Source organism: Geotrypetes seraphini, chromosome 14, assembly GCF_902459505.1.
Source record: "Geotrypetes seraphini chromosome 14, aGeoSer1.1, whole genome shotgun sequence".
Lineage (NCBI taxonomy): Eukaryota > Metazoa > Chordata > Amphibia > Gymnophiona > Dermophiidae > Geotrypetes > Geotrypetes seraphini.
This window is the reverse complement of record NC_047097.1, coordinates 76,226,854-76,240,575: the sequence shown is the minus strand read 5'-3', so window position 1 is coordinate 76,240,575 and position 13,722 is coordinate 76,226,854. Positions and strand designations below refer to the sequence as shown.

The 13,722-nt window shown below is 37.4% G+C and overlaps 1 protein-coding gene and 1 pseudogene across 1 annotated transcript in view; both read left to right on the top strand.

Moving 5' to 3' along the window:
- The window catches only part of WDR76 (WD repeat domain 76), a 52,675-nt gene that overhangs the window by 26,939 nt on the left and 12,014 nt on the right, over window positions 1–13,722 (top strand). Inside the window, exons 9-10 of the mRNA XM_033920360.1 lie at window positions 10,308–10,454; window positions 12,709–12,926. Of these exons, the coding sequence (XP_033776251.1) occupies window positions 10,308–10,454; window positions 12,709–12,926 (365 nt within the window). The remainder of the gene's footprint in view (window positions 1–10,307; window positions 10,455–12,708; window positions 12,927–13,722) is intronic.
- On the top strand, window positions 624–2,117 carry LOC117348502 (annotated as a pseudogene).

The following is a 13,722-nucleotide window of genomic DNA, read 5'->3' as shown; positions in this document are numbered from 1 at the left end:
AAAAAATTAAAGAGCTTAAAGCAATTAAAGAAATTGTTTTGATGAACTAAAAAAAATTAAGCGATTTACAAGAAGAAGTCTCTACACTAAATAAGAGAACGGAGGTATTAGAAATAAAAGTAAGCCAACTGGAAAAGAACATGGAGAGTTTTGAAAAAGAAAGAAGGCAGTTTAAAGTGGACGGAGAGAAACTCACAATCCTTACCAAGGAGCTGGAAGATTGCTCAAACAAAATGCGAAGGTCTAATTTACGACTATTAGGTGTACCGGAAGGGGTGGAAAAAGGGAATCCGATTTCCTTTGTGGAAAATTTCATCATGAAAGTCCTGCCTTTAAAAACAAAACATCCAATTGAAATTGAGCATGCGCATAGGGTGCCTATGAGAAGACCAGAAAAATTTGTAGGTCCTCGCCCAATTATTTTTAAGCTTTTCAGGTATCAACACGCCTTAGAAATCATAAGGCTGGCAAAAGAGAATCAAAATTTAAGGTGCCAAGATGCGAGGATACATATTGTACCGGACTTTGCAAAGTCCACTGCAGAAAAAAGGAAACAGTTTTTGGACTTAAGACCATCTTGAAGGGAAATTGGAGCAAGGTACGGTTTACTGTATCCTGCGATCATGAAAGTAACGGTGGACAATAAAACACTTAGTTTTGACCATCCTGATAAACTAAAGATGTTTTTAAATCAACGTGAGCAACCTATGAATGAATAAAGATATTTCTTATGGTGCGATTTCCTTAGATTTTGTTTATTTGAGCTTATATATTTATAAGTTTAAAAGTTGGTCTTTCAAAGGATTATATGATTTCTAACGGGTAAAGAATGTTTGCGAGGAACCTGAGGAATTCATTTGGAATCCTAAAGTTTACTAAGTAGAAGATGGAGTTTAATGCAAATATAGGGGCTTTTGTTGAAAAACCCCTTAAGGTGACTGAGGTGAAATAAATCTGGCTTGTCAAAATGATCATTCTGTAACATAATAAATGATAAAGCGGATATTCTAGAAATTAAAGTTCTTCAGCATTGAATACAGGCTATACATAATGTAATATGAGTGTCATATTACGGATGGAAAGGGAATGACATCTTCAGCCATGAAATGGTTGTTGCCATCTTCAATTAGTACTTCAGAGGAATGAAAATGTATGCAGTCAGTATCAGCCATTTTGGAAGAAAACTCTAAATCAGTTCATTAAAGGCAAGCTGAAGAAAAATCTGAATTTTTACCTAAATCCTAGCATATTGCTGGTTGCTCTCAGGTTATTATTCTGCTTTACATTCGGTGTATATCCTAAGATTATTGCTGGATTATCTTCAAGAAATTGTCTGCATGGGGATAGCATGTCCTGATGGTACAGTTTTATGGATCCCAGTCCTGGTTGAATATGTGATCAAATGTGATATATCTGATCTTCAGAAAATTCTGTACCGTCACAGGAAAGCTAAGGGAAGCCTTTTTACAGCTGGCTATGAGAAAGACAAAAAGGGGGAATGGTGGTGCAAAGTCACTAATGATCACCATTATGCAGTTGAGGAAAAATGTAATTATCCTTATATGTTTTCAACATATTGAGGTAAAGTGATAGCACCCCACCCCAATAGATTAGAAAAGGTTCGAAGGCTGGGATATAAGGCTAAACGAGGTTATATTGTCTGTTGTATTTATGTTTGCTGAAATGGACGCAAATGCCTTATCCCTAAGGAAACTCCATATGGTAAACCTGTTCATCAGGACGTCAATCAAATCAAATTTCCATGCAGTATGTAGTCACTTACTGAGGAGCATGCTGGTTGGCTCGATGGAGGTTTGAGAGTACTTAACTCATTCTGGGATGATGAAGATTCCACGTACAGGTTCTTTGAGATTATCCTTTTTGACCTATTTCACAAAGTCATAAATTGCAACTCTGATACCCAGTAGTTCACAAAGTCAGTCCACGAACATAGAGAGATGCGGGACTAGCATTAATTGACAATGAAGTGCCGTAGCATAGACATGTGCCACAAGTTACATCTCATCTTTGGTGGTTCAAGATGTGCAGTATGGGAAAGACGTATTACCCTACAACTCCATGGATATAGATATTGTCCGGAATTCGATATAATATGAACTATTATCTCTTGACTGAGTTTTTATATCTGCAGAAGGGTGAAAAATAATTTTCAATATATATGCAATGGCAGAAGTTAGTATATGCATATTTGTATACTGGCTTATAATAACCTCAGGTTCACTGGTTATGAGGAAAAGATCTTGAATGGAATTTTTATATGAGGGGATTTATTCTTTTTTAAGTATTTGAATGTATGTTGTCTTTTTATTTTTTGGGATATTCAATTTATATTAATTTTATTTAGTTCTCTTGAGTGTGTAAGATCAACTTTTGATTTACATTTTATATATATTTTTATTTAAGAAAATAGGATAAATGAATTTATTAGGTCAAGTACTTATTGAAGGATATTTATGGAGGAAATATAGAAAGAAGAAAAGAAAAAGGAAAGGGAATAAAAAAAGGAAAAAAAAATAGTTAAAATTATATACAATAGTATATTTTAGTTACTACAATTACTAAAGTAATTTTTTTTTGGCATGGAATTAATTATAAGTGATCAATTATTTTGTTATGGTTATGAGGGGCTGTTATTATCTTATTTACTAAATATAAGTTTCAGTATTGATTGAAAACAATGATAGTAGATGTCAAGGGCTTTGATTGTGATTTCATGATATATTACAAATAAGATTGATATAAAATTGATTATTTTAATATATAAATGATTTATTTTTGAGGTCTGTTGGGGATTTATCTTGATTTATCTGTTCTTATATGTGTGGTTCCAGGTTTTTCAGGTCATTATTAATGGAGGGTAAGGGTGGGTGGGATGTTAATAAGAGGGAAGGGATTGATTTGATGAGGTGTTTTATGTAAGGAGGAAATATATGGAAAATGGTGTATATTCTGATTTTATTATTTGTTTTATTCTATAATAAGTGGAAGTCTTATTAGAATTATTATATATAATGGAGATTAAATTATTTTCTCTTAATGTTAATGGCTTCAATCACCCAGTAAAAATAAAAAAAATGCTTACATTCTTGAAAAAACAAAGGGCTGATATATATTATATACAAGAGATGCATCTTTCGGCTATAGAATCAAAGAAACTCGAAGGGGATTGGGTGAAACATTGTTTTTTTTGCACCTGCAGTTGGGAAAAAAGCAGGGGTTGCCATCTTAATAAATAAAAAATGTTTGGCTTCCTTTCAATTGATTGATTTTGATCCTTTGGGAAGATGGATTAATGTAGAAATGAGTATGGGAAATAATACCTTGGCTTTATTTAATGTTTATGCCCCTAACTTGAATCAAATAGAATTTTTAAAGAATTTACAACAATTATTACTCCCACTGGCTGCTTCTAATTTGGTTGTAGCTGGAGATTTTAATGCTGTAATGGATCCTTTTATGGATAAAAAACCAAGTAAAAATATAAAATCATTAGGCTTAGATAATTTGGCACAATCTTGTGATTTGAAAGATATATGGCGTATACTTCATTTTAATGATCAGGAATTTTCTTTTTGTTCACAAGTCCTTTTCAAGAACTGATTATATTTTTGTATCAAATTCATTGGTACAACAAATGAAGCAAGCTTCCATTGACCCAATTATTTTATCTTATCATGGAGGAGTGTGGATTGATTTTAAACTTGAAGATAAGATTAATAATAGATCAATTTGGAGGTTTGATAATACATTGATTGCAGATTCAATATTTCTTGAGGAATTTAAATTGAAGATAATTGAATTTTTTCAAATAAATACTACAGTGGAGATTAGCAAGGAAATACTATGGGATGCATTTAAAGCCACTATAAGAGGTAATATTATTTCATATTCTGCATATATTTAAAAACAAATTGAAAAACAATTTTCTAATTTGGAAAAAGAAATTAAACAATTGGAAGCTAAATGAGTAATTAAATGGGAACAAGATACTTCACAGACTTTTAAAAGCAAAGGGTAAATATAATGAGTTATCCTCAAAATTAGTAAGGAAAGATATATTTTCTCAGCAAACACTGTATTATGGAAACTGAAATAAGGCAGGAAGATTACTAGCAAATTATCTTAAAGCAAAGAAAAGAAGAACAAAAATTATAGCAATAAAAGATGAGAAAGGATATACACACTCTCAGATAGAAAATATATTAAAGCAATTTTTAAATTTTTATAAATATTTGTATTCTTCCGAGTCTTATGATGATAAAACTAAAGATGGTTTAGAATTTTTAAATCTTATTGAGGGTCCGAGGATTCCTGATCACATAAAAAAAAGTTTAGATGAGCCTATATCATTAAAAGAATTAGAAACAGCATTGAAGTCTCTTAGAGTTGGATCCGCTCCAGATGGGGATGGTTTTACAGTGGAATTTTATAAGTTATTTCAAAACTATCTATTACCCCAATTATTAAATTTATATCAGTCTCAACTAAGTAAAGGTTGCATTACAGGTACTATGGCAGAATCCATGACTATTGTTTTGCCAAAGCCAAATAAAGACCCAACTTTGGTTTCAAATTACAGGCCTATTTCTTTAATCAATGTGGATGGAAAATTATTAGCTTAAAGCATTGGCAATGCAGTTGGTTAAGGCTCTCCCTTATATCATTGATGTGCATCAAACGAAATTTATTGCAAATAAACATTCTTCTAATAACACTAGATTGGCTTTTCACACATTAAATTTAACAAAAGACACGAATGAACCAGCGTTTATGGTTTCTTTGGATGCAGAGAAAGCCTTCGATAGAGTAGAATGGACACTCATGTATCAAGCAATGGAATGGTTTGGTATAGGTTCAGTATTTATACAAATGATTCAAACTTTGTATAGCTCTCCTATGGCAAGATTAAATATTAATAATAATTTCTCAGAACGTTTTAATTTGCATAGGGGAGTTAGGCAAGGTTGTCCTTTATCTCCTTTGCTCTTTGATATTGCTTTAGAACCCTTATTATTAGCTATTCAACAAGCAAAGGGGATACAAGGTATTACTCCACGTAAAGGATGGGAATATAAAGTCTCTGCATATGCAAATGATATATTACTTCATTTGAGAAATCCAAGAATTTCTATTCTCTGTTTGTTAGAATTGATAGATAAATTTGGAAAATTCTCAGGATATAAGATAAATTGGAATAAATCTGAAATTCTCCCGCTCAATGTACATTGTACAAAAAGTTTATTTGATACATTCTCATTTATATGGAAGGATGATGGATTAAAATACTTAGATATCTGGATTAAAAATACACTTGAGGACACAGTAAAAGAGAATGAGACATTTATAATAAAAAAGGTAACAGATATGTGTGAAAAGTGGAATCCATTGCATTTGTCTTGGTGGGGGAGAGTTTAAACTGTCAAAATGATGATATTGCCTGTGGTTTGTTATCCAATAGGAATGATACCAGTTTTTTTTCAGGGGTCTTTTTATAAAAAGTTGAATTCTATTCTTACAAAATTTATTTGGCTTGGTAAAACTCCTAGAATTGCTTTAGTATCTTTACAAAAATCGATTAAGGAGGGTGGGGTAAATTTTCCAAACTTTTATAGGTACCATCAAGCCTATATATATTTTACGTCAAGGTATGTATTGGGTCCTCCCAGAGCTCATTGAGTACACCCCAGACTGGTTATATTTGGAATGGCGACTCATGTTTCCTTTACATCTTTGTCATATCCTTAGTATTAAGATGCTGAGACTGTATAAAGATAAGAGAATTTTAATGGACACATGGAAAACTTTAAGATTTGTCAGTAATCTAACAAATATTCCTATTAATAATTCAACTAATCAGTCCATATGGCTAAACCCCAAGATTCAAATTGGCGGATTTAAGATCATCTGGAAGCATTGGTTGATTGCAGGTATAAGGACATTAAATGATGTTATTTTAAATGGTAAACTGCTGGATTTTTCACAGTTGCAACATAAATATGGTCTTAATAAATCACAAAGTTTTAAATGGTTGTAACTGAAGCAGGCCATTCAGGCAGGGTTCCCTGAATGGAAAAATCTAAATACGCAATATAGTCTGGAATTTCTATGCTTTCAGGTGGACTTTCTGGAACACCAGGCCGCACAGTGGTATAAAATTATAAATGAATCTGTTAAAAAGAAACCCAAAAATGGTCTTAGAGATATTTGGAGCATTGAGATTAAGCATCAAATTTCAGCATCTCAATGGCCACAAATTTGGTCTTGGAGGATGAGATGTACAGTGTCTGCATCTATGAGACAAACTTGGTTTTTTCTTTTGCATAGAGCGCTTTGGACCCCTGTTAGATTACAAAAATTAAATAGTTCACAGTCTAATAGATGCTGGCACTGTAATCTTGAAGTAGGGACTTTAAATCATCTGTTGTTCTATTGCCCCTTTATCTTAGCCTTTTGGAATTCAATTTGGGATCAAGTAAATTGTTTATTGGAGAAACATGTGGCTTTATCTTATGATACAGTGTTATTTGGTATGTCAAATGAAGGGAAAAAAGCCAAATATCATCAAGTAACAACAAGCTTTTATTGATAATGACAGGAGTCGCCATTCAGCACATCACAAACAATTGGAAAAATTATAGTAGACTGAACTATAATTTCTGGTGGAACTCATTGTGTCACATATATAAAATGGAAAGAACAATCGCAATACAACAAGGGAATTATAAGAATTTCAAGAAAATTTGGGAGCCATTAACTTCTTATTGTAGTGATTAAATACCATTTTCTTTTTATTATTAAAATATACACCATTTTATGTTAGGAAGGGAGGAGATTTATTTATTAATATTCATATTTGGGGAAAAAGGGTGGGCATAATTGGGGGAGGGTAGTAATTTTTATATATATTTAGTAAGATTGTCAAGTGATATGTATAATTGTACGGTTTTCACATCTGTGTACTTGATGAAAGTTTTTAAAAATGAATAAATAATTAAAAAAAAAAAAAAAGGAATATAAATTTTGCTATTGTTAACTACTTTAGTTATAATAAGAACAGCCAGGGCAAGCAGTGGCTTCCCCCATGTCTGTCTCAATAGCAAACTATGGACTTTTCCTCCAGGAACTTGTCCAAACCTTTTTTTTTTTTTTTAAACCAGTTATATTAAGTGATCTTATCACATCCTCTAGCAATGCATTCCAGAGCTTAACTATTTTCTTTGCGTGAAAAAAAATGTCCTCCTATTGGTTTTAAAAGTATTTCCCTGTAACTTCATCGAGTGTCCCCTAGTCTTTGTAATTTTTGATGGCATGAAAAATCAATCCACTTGTACCTTTATCCCACTCGGGATTTTGGTAACTTCAATCATATCTCAAGGGGTAAATTGAGTTTAATTACTAACCAGCACTTTTGTTTTGCTTAGTAGAAGTTTTTGCAATGAGCACTTTTAAGCTAAAAAAGTGCTCATTGTGTGGTGTCGTTGCAGCCGGTGTGTGCTTGAAGTACACTGGCCAATGCAAGGGGGGAATCCAAGTTTTATTTAAAATGTGATAAAAAGCTTATATAAGATTTTCAAAGTGATGTGCATCAATAAAAATACATAGGTAGAACATATAATAGACAGACTTTAAACATGACAAAACAAATGAGGGGGAAATGGGAGGAACTAGAACAGGGAGTGGGAAAAACATCAGAGATGGGGTCGCTGGTAATCAAAAGTTTATTCTTTAATGTTAGTTAACAATGAGATTTGAATAGAAGTTATAAAGCTTAATTTTAAATTAATTTCCAAAAGCGCCATTAAAAAGGAAGCATTTCAGAGAACTCTTAAATTTATCTAGTATCGTTTCTTCTCTTAGATGGATAGGTAGGTGATTCCATTGTTGGGGGGCTGTTAGTGAAAAGATTTCGTTTCACCTTGTATTTATAACCTTCAAGAAGGGGATTGTAAGAAGATGCTGATTAGAAGATCTTAGCGTTCTAGAGGTAGTATGGGGAATAAGAAGCCTGTCCAGAAATACCTTGTTGTTGGGTGCCAGCAAGCAGAGTTTCCCTTCGCGTGTGCACCGCAAATCAGCAGCAGGCAGTGGGGAAGCCCGGGCTTCCCCTACCACCCACACAAGGATTTCCTTAGCTGTCAATGCACCAGTCTCTTTGTTTTTTCATATTAAAGCTCAGCTTCTGTTCATGTCTTATAATGCACAACTCTGTGTCCCCACAAATATTTCATTTAAAACAGGAAATCTGGTTTTCTTTTTTTTTAATCTATTTTTTTTATATTTAAGTAAAATATTACAAACAAGTAGACTACTTTCACAGGAGGAAAAAAGAGGTCAGACGCCCAGGATCATAATTTCTATTAAGTGCAATGCTGTCTGGATTTTGCAACTACCGTATTTTTGCTCCATAAGTGGGTGGAAATAAGTGTGCGTCTTATGGAGTGAATATGCGCCCCCCCCCTTCCCCGGGTACCTTTTTGTAATCCAGTTCTTCCACCAGAAGCCTTCCATACTCCCACAATGCTGAGCACATAGGAGAACCACCCCCCATTCTGATTGGTTGCTCAGCAGCCAGTTCCACTAGCCCGCCTACCCACTGGCAGAGCCGTTTTCACCTCATGCTCCTGGCCTTTGACGCCTGGCATGAGTCCCAGCTCTTCGCCCAGGCCTTTCTCTTCATGGTGGCCTCCGCCTTCCAGTCCTCAGCTACTGCCTACCCTGCGCACGCATGACTGACCCTGGTGTAAATGGCGCACGGCCCCGGGATTTCGCCTTGCGTGCACTGCTCAGAGAGGGGGACGACTGGACGACAAGGGCAGCGGTTATGCTATGGAACAGCGCATGGGCTGCTGGACTGTGGCTCTCCCAAGCCCACTTCTTCTTTCCGTGGATAGAAGTGGAAAGACGCTGGAATCATACTGAGGGAAAGCCTGGGGAGGTTATCTACCTTGATGGAGCCAAAGAACTCGATAAAGATGCTGGAGTGGAAACAGGTGCATGAGAGGGCAGTCCCATGTGTAGAAGCTGTCAGAGGAGGTCCTTGGAGCGGATCCATGCAGGAGGGGAGGGAGGTGGGGGATGTGGCTGGAAAGGGATTTGGAGCTGCAGCAGGTGGAGCGTGGTGCATGATGGTCTCTGTTGCGGATTCCCTGTCATTAACCTGATATTTATTACTAGGAAAGTGGACGCATTATGAGGGAGTGGGAGCAAGTGAGGTTTCTGCTGCTCACGGGGTTCCCTGAAGCAGATGGAGGTTGCTGTTGCCAGGCATGTGCCTCTCTAGTCATGTCGCTTGCTGCTGCTGCTCATCTTTAAAGAGGTGGCCTGCTGGTCTTTGAACTGTATCAGGTGGTGGGTGCCATGATTATGGGGCTGCATTTGTTTTGCAGTTTGTGGCAGTGCAAACGATGAATGTCTTGGGGCTTCAAGTTTGTCTGTTTATCTGTCTTTCTGGTGTTTTCGCTCCACAGTGTCTGTGCCAGGAGGAGTCAAGATCCGCAATGTGGAGGTACAGAACATAAGATTGTTTCTATTATTCCCTTTCTGGTGCCTGCTTAGATGAGCAGTTGTCTTCCCTTTTATTGGATCCAAATAAGCTGAAGGAGAGCTAACAAATGTCTTCCCATGTGAGACTGGACACTGCTGATTAGTGTGTGTGTGAAAATGACATCCACCCTAAGTTCAAGTTCGGGGGGGGGGGGGAGGCATGTGGTGTTTAAAAACGTACTGGAGGGACAGGGTGCAGAGCCTGGCAGGGAGTGAAGGGGCTGGGTACAGAGCCTGAGTTCAGAATGTTTTTTTCTTTTTTTCCTCCTCTAAATCTAGGGTGCGTCTTATGGTCAGGTGCGTCTTATGGAGTGAAAAATACGGTACATTTAAGATAAGACACCACTCGTTATTTATAGGATTTAGCACTTTATTGATAAAATAGTAGTATAATTGTCAGAGTATGTAATGAGGGGGAGGGGGTTGACCAATGATTATAGTCAGCCTGTAAGTGGTCAAATGAAACAATATGACCCTGGGCGTGTGAGGTCTTTTTCCTCCTGTTAAAGTAAGTCTCCTTGTTTGTAGTATTTTACTTAGGAAATCTGGTTTCCTTTTTTCTATATTCTTTTTTTAGATTTTGGGGACACTGTTAGAGTTGTGCTTTTGACAGTTTTTTCAGTGTTCCCCCCTTGTTTTTGGTTTGTTCTGTGAGTCATATCTTTTGATGGCCATATAGCTAAGACAATACAGCAGAATCATGGTCTGCAAGGTTTTGACTTCCTTAAATTTTGATCTTGCAGGGTCAGAGCAACGTATTTCTGTTTGAGCTCCATTCTCAGCCTGTTGGCTCTCTCTCCTTTTCTCCTATCAATACTGCCCACCTGTTGTCTCTGAGTTATGATGGAAGCATTCGCTGTGGAGATGTTACACGAGCTGTATTTGATGAGGTAAGTGGAATTTCATGACCAACACAGAGCAGCAGTTACAGGACCACCTAGCCACCTTTCTGGGTGGGCTCTGTTGGCTTTTAATCTGCCATTATTTACAATGTCACTCTAATTCCCTCATAACTAGGATGCCCATGAGCAGGGGAAGTTTACAAACGCATTTCCATGGGTAGTAGGTAATTTATTCCAGGTATAGGGGACATCTACATGAAAGGAACAAAGTCTGGAATTGGCAGTGGAGGAGAAGGGTACAGCTAAGAGTGGCTTATCTGAGAAACAGAATTCTCTGGGAGGTGTATAAGGAGAGAGAAGAGAGGAGAGATATTGAGGGGCAGTGACGAGACACTTAGGTCAGCAATAGGAGCTTGTACTGTGTGTGATGGCGGATAGTGATCCAGTGAAGTGACTTAAGGAGAGGGTGACATAAGTGTTGCAAGGTTGGTAGAAGATGATAAGTAGATTGCAGTAATCTAAGTGTGAGGTTATGAGAGTCCAGGTAGTATGCTCAGAGAGGAAGGGGTGAATTTTGGTGATACTGAAGAGATAAAAACGATAAGTCTTAGTAGCTTGTTGGATGTGCATAGAAAATGAGAGGTCGGAATCAAAGATAACTCCAAGGTTGCGAGCAGAGGAAACTGGAGCAATGACAGTATTATTTACCGAGATGGAAAAAGGAATGTCATTGCACATGAAAGGGATTGGGACTTGTATACTGCCTTTTTGTAGTACAACCACACTCAAAACAGTTTACTTACAGGTACTTCAAGCATTTTCCCTGTCTATTCTGGTGGGTTCACAATCTGTCTAAGTCACAAGTAAAATATGCTTTACTTGCTGAAACTTCTTTATAAAATGATATAACAGTTGCACCATGTCAAGTTGCAGCTGTCTGGAAGTACATTAGCCTTCCTCCTGAAATAAAAGGCTGCTTACTTTACCTCACTGGGGATCCGTTGTGAAGGAAAAAACAAAAATAAAACCCACAAGATTACATTGTATATTCCAAAGCAAATAACTTTTTATTCTAGTAATAAGTATTATAGCAGCATTTAGCAAATCAGAAATAAATCAGTCTGGACATATGTAATGGAGTGAAAAAAAAAAACCTCATATAAACAGTGCCAGCATATTTCTGTAAGTATGGAGCAGGTTCTCTAAAGAAACTCTGCCAAAGCATGGGGGTTTTATACAGAAAGTTTCTTTGTCTTAGACCAACCCCTGGCTATGAATATGTATCACTCTATTGGAGCAGACATGCTGCCTATCTAGCCTTCTCCTAGTCCATGCCTCCATTCTTCCCTGGGAGCCCTGGAACATTCTTCTTCTTGAAGTTTCCATTCTTCACACGGGTACATCAGTATCAGTGTCTCAGTGCATTAGCCTGGCATCACTTTATCAGTTCTTAGGTTCCCGGATGGAGTGTCCTGCTGACTTGCATTTTCTTTCAGCACTGTCAAATAGCTCATTGCCTTTCCAGCACTGGTTGGTGTCCTTGAGAAACTTCATAGCAAGAAATCTTCACACTCACATGCCACACATTAGCACCTCAGCATCTGAACTGAAAACAGTTTGTAGAAGTCCGTGACTTCAGCAACTCCAACAAAATGCAGGAATAGGTCTCACAACCTGTAAAAGTCTCCCATAGGTTCCTGTCATCTATCTCACTCCCAAATGCAGGAATAGGTCTCACAACCTGTAAAAGTCTCCCATAAGTTCCTGTCATCTATCTCACTCCCATAAAAATATGTTTCCAGCATATGTGAAATACAAAGCAACCTTTCTGCTTAGTAAGTTTCATCACTTTGAGGCTATTTGGGAACCATACATTAAGTGGTCTAAGAAAACATTATCCTTTGCAGCCTTTTTAGTTACTTGCAGTAACTTGATTGGGATGGGGATGATTTAATGTTAAAATATGGACCAGTTCCCTGTATAAATCTCAGGGCTGGCTCAAGGGACTCTGGTGCCCTGAGCCAACTTTTGCATTGACAGAGACATTGGCCCTTGATGTAGCAAGCCTCACTGTCTCACTTGTTAAACCTGCTCTGATAGTGTTCACTTGTATACTCCATAGACTTTAAAGTGGGTCTCTTTAAGTTTGAGAAGTTTTAATAAAAGCGTACAACGTAAAAAGTGGGTCCCAGGGGTTGTGAAAAGCATGGTTTCTTCCAACACACTAGAGAGAAACGATAGGATCAGAGGAGAGTTCATAAATAGTATCATAGTCTCAGTTTAGTTTTGGTTTTCTGTCTAGGTATACCGAAGAGAAGAAGCCAGTTTGTCTTCCTTTGATTACATATCAGAAGATGGTTCCACACTCATTGTGGGACACTGGGATGCAGATATGGTGGTGGTGGACAGGAGAACTCCTGGGACCTCTCATGAGTTGTGGGGTCAGATTGCTTCAAAGAGTCTGCGCACGGTGCATGTCCACCCTACCCGTCGGCACTATATCCTAACTGCTGGAGCAAGGTAAGAATCCCTTCCTCTTTCATAGATGGCAGTGTCGCAGTGTCTGAACAATTCTGCTTCATTAGGTATCTCTTTAATTTTCTTGAAGCATGACTGCAGACATGTGTGATGGGCTCCATAGGACAGTGACTCCTTATTCAGCTGTCTCATCTTCTGGTACCCACATTTTAAGTGTTTACCCAAGGCCTTTCCCTTCCCTTATGGGTATGACTGGGGTTCACTCTTTACTATTTACAGAAAGGGTGGTAGAAGCATGGAATAGTCTCCCAGTAGAGGTGATGGAGACAGATTGTGTCTGAGTTCAAGAAAGTGTGGGACAGGCACGTGGGATCTCTTAGGGAGAGGAGGAGATAGTGGATGCGTGGATGGGCAGACTGGATGGGCCATCATGTTTTCTATGAAAGAACATAAGAATAGCCATACTGGGTCAGACCAATGATCCTTCTAGCCCAGTCTCCTGTTTTCAACAGTGGCCAATCCAGGTCACAAGTACCTGGCAAAAAAACATTCCATGCTACCGATCCCAGGGAAAGCAGTGTCTTTCCCAGTGTCTGTCTCAATAGCATACTATGGACTTTTCCTCCAGGAGCTTGTCCAAACCTTTTTTAAACCTAGACATGCTAACCGCTGCTACCACATCCTCAGGCAACGAGTTCTGGAGCTTAACTATTCTTTGAGAGAAAAAATATTTCCTCCTATTTGTTTTAAAAGTGTTTTCATGTAATTTCAACAAGTGCCCCTTGGTTTTTGTACTTTTTGAAAGGGTGAAAAATCGATCCACTGGTGTCCATTCTAC